Here is a 3,934-nt window from a genome sequence, read left to right as displayed (position 1 = left end):
AGAGACTGTTCTTAAAATGGCTCATGACTTGCCAGTGGCCGGACATTTCTCGCATCGTAAAACCTTAAATAAAATTAGGGAAACCTATTTTTGGCCAAAAATGTCCTCAGATGTCACTACCTATTGTAGATCGTGTAAAGTTTGCCAACTGTCATCCTCCCGAGGTACCAGGCGAGTACCTATGGTCGAAATGCCTGTCTTTACGGTACCTTTTGAAAGAGTAGCTATTGACATCGTTGGTCCTTTATCTCCACTTTCATCTGGGGGACATAGATATATATTAACATTAGTTGATCATGCTTCTAGCTTCCCTGAAGCCGTTCCCTTAAAAACCATAACTACTACAGAGGTGGCTGAAGCCCTTTTGTCCATCTTCTCCAGAGTGGGCATCCCTAGAGAAATTTTGTCTGACCGTGGGACACAATTCACATCTGACTTAGTGCAACATCTATACCAACTTCTGGGAGTGAAGCCTCTCTTCACCACACCCTATCATCTCCGCTGTAATGGGAGGATTGAGCGCCAACATTCGATTCTCAAGTCAATTTTAAGGAAACTTTGCTCCCTTAAACCTAAGGAGTGGCATCGTTGCCTACCCTGTGCTTTGTTTGCCATGAGGGAAGTTCCCAGTGACTCTTTGGGGTTTTAACCTTTTGAACTTCTCTGTGGTAGACAGGCCAGAGGTCCACTGTCCATCCTTCATGACTTATGGACTAATGAGGAGGTGAGTGCTGAGGTTCAGTCTTCTTACCAGTTTCTCCTTGACCTTAGATCCAAACTTGAGGAGACCTCTGATATAGTTTAGAAAAACCTAAGCTTGTCAATGGACCAGTACAAAACCTATTTTGATTCCAAAATTCAGAGAAGTTTTAAAGTAGGAGATGAAGTTCTTGTACTTTTGCCTATCAAGTCAAATAAATTATTAGTAGCATGGAAAGGTCCATATAAAGTATTAAAAATTTGTGGGAAAGTTGACTACCTCATAGAAGTCAAGGGGAAACCTAAGCTTTATCATATCAACATCCTTAAGAAATATTACCGAAGAAATTCGGTTAACTGCCTTAATAACTTTGATTTAGTTAAAAGAGAGAAGCTTACGACGACGTTTCGGTCCGACTTGGACCATTGACAAAGTCACACTAACAGAGGTGGAGCAGGACGGCTATATATAGGCAGGAAGAGGTGGAGGTAGTAGTAGTAGTAGTAGTAGTACAAGAATTGTATATAATACCGACAGGATGAAATGACACATGCACAACACCCGGGCATCCCCACCGTAGACGTTTCGCCATCCAGCCAGCCACTGGATGGCGAAATGTCCACAACAAAGACAACCAGACGCCGCACATGTGTCTTAATTTCATCAGTAGTTGTAGTAGAAGAAGAAGAGGTAGTAGTAGTGGTAGTGGTAGAAGTGGGAAATAAGGAAGACGAGCCAGTCAAATACAAAGGAAGGGGAGCACTGCAAGAGAGCTAGAAACCCACAGAGGGAGAGCAAGCGCACCGAGGTGCGTGAGAGGGGAAGTGGTGAAATAAAATAAATGAAGAAGGAACAGAAACACGAGACAGGAGAGAGAAAGACAACCCAGAGGAGAAAAGGAGAGAGGAAAGGGGAAGAGGAAGAGGAAGAAGAAGAAGAAGAACAAGAAGAACAAGAAGAAGAAGAAGAAGAAGAAGAAGAAGAAGAAGAAGAAGAAGAAGAAGAAGAAGAAATGAGGATTCAGGTTAAGTCTCGGGTGTTCTGAAGTTTGGAGCATTTTACAATGTAGTGGGAGAGGAAGGCATCTACAGAGACGAAGCCAGGGGTAAGGTTCATACAAGGAAACATGTGTATAAGAGAGGATTCAACTAAACGGCGACTGTTCGAGTTGGAAGTAGGGAAGACAGTTTTAGCAGAAGACTAGTCTATAGGATGGCTATGATCTCTGACGTGACAGAAAAGAGCATTGTTAGTGTCGGCAAGCCTAACACGCTTCCGTAATCTTCCTGACTTGTCCACTTTTCGTGGTGCTCTCCTTCCTGCTCTTGTTAGTCTGTTTTCCAAGAATCACCACCTTCCACGCCGTTACCAACTTGCCCTATCTTCTCTTAAATCTAACACTAACATTGTCATACTATCTTCTGACAAAGGTAATTCGGTAGTTATCCTTGATCGCGAGGATTACCTCCGTAAAGCTGATGTCTTGCTCTCTGACTCACGCACCTACACTCCTCTCGTTTCCAACCCTCTTGATCGCATCAAGAGAACTTTCAACAAAAAACTAAGGACTCTCTCCGACCTCTGTCCTCCTGACTTTGACCTTGTTCAACGGTTTCGTGTCATCTGTCCCTCTCTTCCCTATTTCTATGGCCTTCCCAAAACTCATAAACCTGATATTCCTCTTCGTCCTATCATATCCTCTAGAGGTTCTGTCTCTTATTCTCTTGCTTCTTGGCTGGCCAAAACCCTCACTCCCTTTCTTGGTACTTTTTCTCCTGCCCACCTCCGTTACTCTCAAGACTTCATTGAACGGGTTCGCTCTCTCCCAACCTGTAAGATGCTTAGTCTTGACGTTGAGTCCCTCTTCATCAATGTCCCTCTTGATGATGTCCTTGATTTCCTTAGAGAGAAGGCCCATGAAGGGTTTCTTCATCTCCCTATCCCCACTGATGTCTTTCTTGTTCTGATCCGCCTCTGTGTGGACTCTAACTCCTTTTCCTTCCAAGGGAAATATTATTCTCAAACCTTCGGTGTCGCTATGGGCTCTCCTCTCTCTCCTGTCCTTGCTAATCTTTACATGGAATACTTCGAGACTGTTCTTCTTCCTACCCTCGATGTGCAACCTTCACTCTGGCTCCGCTATGTGGATGACATCTTTGCTCTGTGGCCTCATGACTCCAGTCTCTTCCAACCTTTTCTTGAAGCTCTTAACAATCTTGCCCCTTCCATTAAGTTTAAAGCTGAATGGGAATCTAATTCCTTACTTCCTTTCCTTGATGTCCATGTCCACCGCTCAGATACAGGTTTTTCCTTTTCCGTTTACCGTAAACCTATGCACAGTGGCATGTACATTCACTACTTTTCCTATCATGCTTCCCCTGTCAAGAAAAGTGTTATTATCTCCCTCTTTCTCCGTGCCCTCCGCATCTGTGATCCTCAGTTCCTTCCAGCAGAAATTTCCACTCTTCATAATTCGTTCTCCCGTCTTGGCTACCCTTCCCATTTCATAGACTCTGCCCTCTCACGTGCTAAACGCAATTTCTTCTCTCCCAAACTCTCTACTCAATGGAACTCTTCTATCCTCTACCTTCCCTACATTTCCGGTCTTTCTAATCTCAACAATTCTCTCCGTCCCTTAGACATCAAGCTTACCTTCCGCCAGACTAACACTCTTCGCACTAATCTCGTTCATACCTCTCCTCCCTCTACAGATGTTCCTGGTGTCTACTCTATTTCTTGCTCCTCCTGTCCTCTTCAATACTTCGGAGAAACTGGTCGATCTCTTTCTGACAGACTTAGGGAGCACAAAAATAGTGTTAGGCTTGCCGACACTAACAATGCTCTTTTCTGTCACGTCAGAGATCATAGCCATCCTATTGACTGGTCTTTTGCTAAAACTGTCTTCCCTACTTCCAACTCGAACAGTCGCCGTTTAGTTGAATCCTCTCTTATACACAACTTTCCTTGTATGAACCTTAGCCCTGGCTTCGTCTCTGTAGATGCCTTCCTCTCCCACTACATTGTAAAATGCTCCAAACTTCAGAACACCCGTGACTTAACCTGAATCCTCATTTCTTCTTCTTCTTCTTCTTCTTCTTCTTCTTCTTCTTCTTCTTCTTCTTCTTCCTCTTCCCCTTTCCTCTCTCCTTTTCTCCTCTGGGTTGTCTTTCTCTCTCCTGTCTCGTGTTTCTGCTCCTACTTCATTTATTTTATTTCACCACTTCCCCTTTCACG

The 3,934-nt window shown here is 44.0% G+C and overlaps 1 protein-coding gene across 1 annotated transcript; it reads left to right on the top strand.

The window, feature by feature from the left end:
• Nucleotides 1–1,985: 1,985 nt before the first annotated feature.
• On the top strand, nucleotides 1,986–3,650 carry LOC138855203 (uncharacterized; the record flags this gene model as incomplete). The annotated part of the gene is made up of 1 exon (XM_070103238.1): nucleotides 1,986–3,650. A coding segment is annotated over one exon (1,665 nt), but the record flags the coding sequence as incomplete, so codon positions are not given.
• Between the last annotated feature and the right edge of the window lie 284 nt (nucleotides 3,651–3,934).

The sequence above is a fragment of the Cherax quadricarinatus genome, chromosome 85 (genome assembly GCF_038502225.1).
Source record: "Cherax quadricarinatus isolate ZL_2023a chromosome 85, ASM3850222v1, whole genome shotgun sequence".
Lineage (NCBI taxonomy): Eukaryota > Metazoa > Arthropoda > Malacostraca > Decapoda > Parastacidae > Cherax > Cherax quadricarinatus.
Note: the sequence above shows the minus strand (reverse complement) of the source record. Positions and strands in the feature narration are given on the sequence as shown.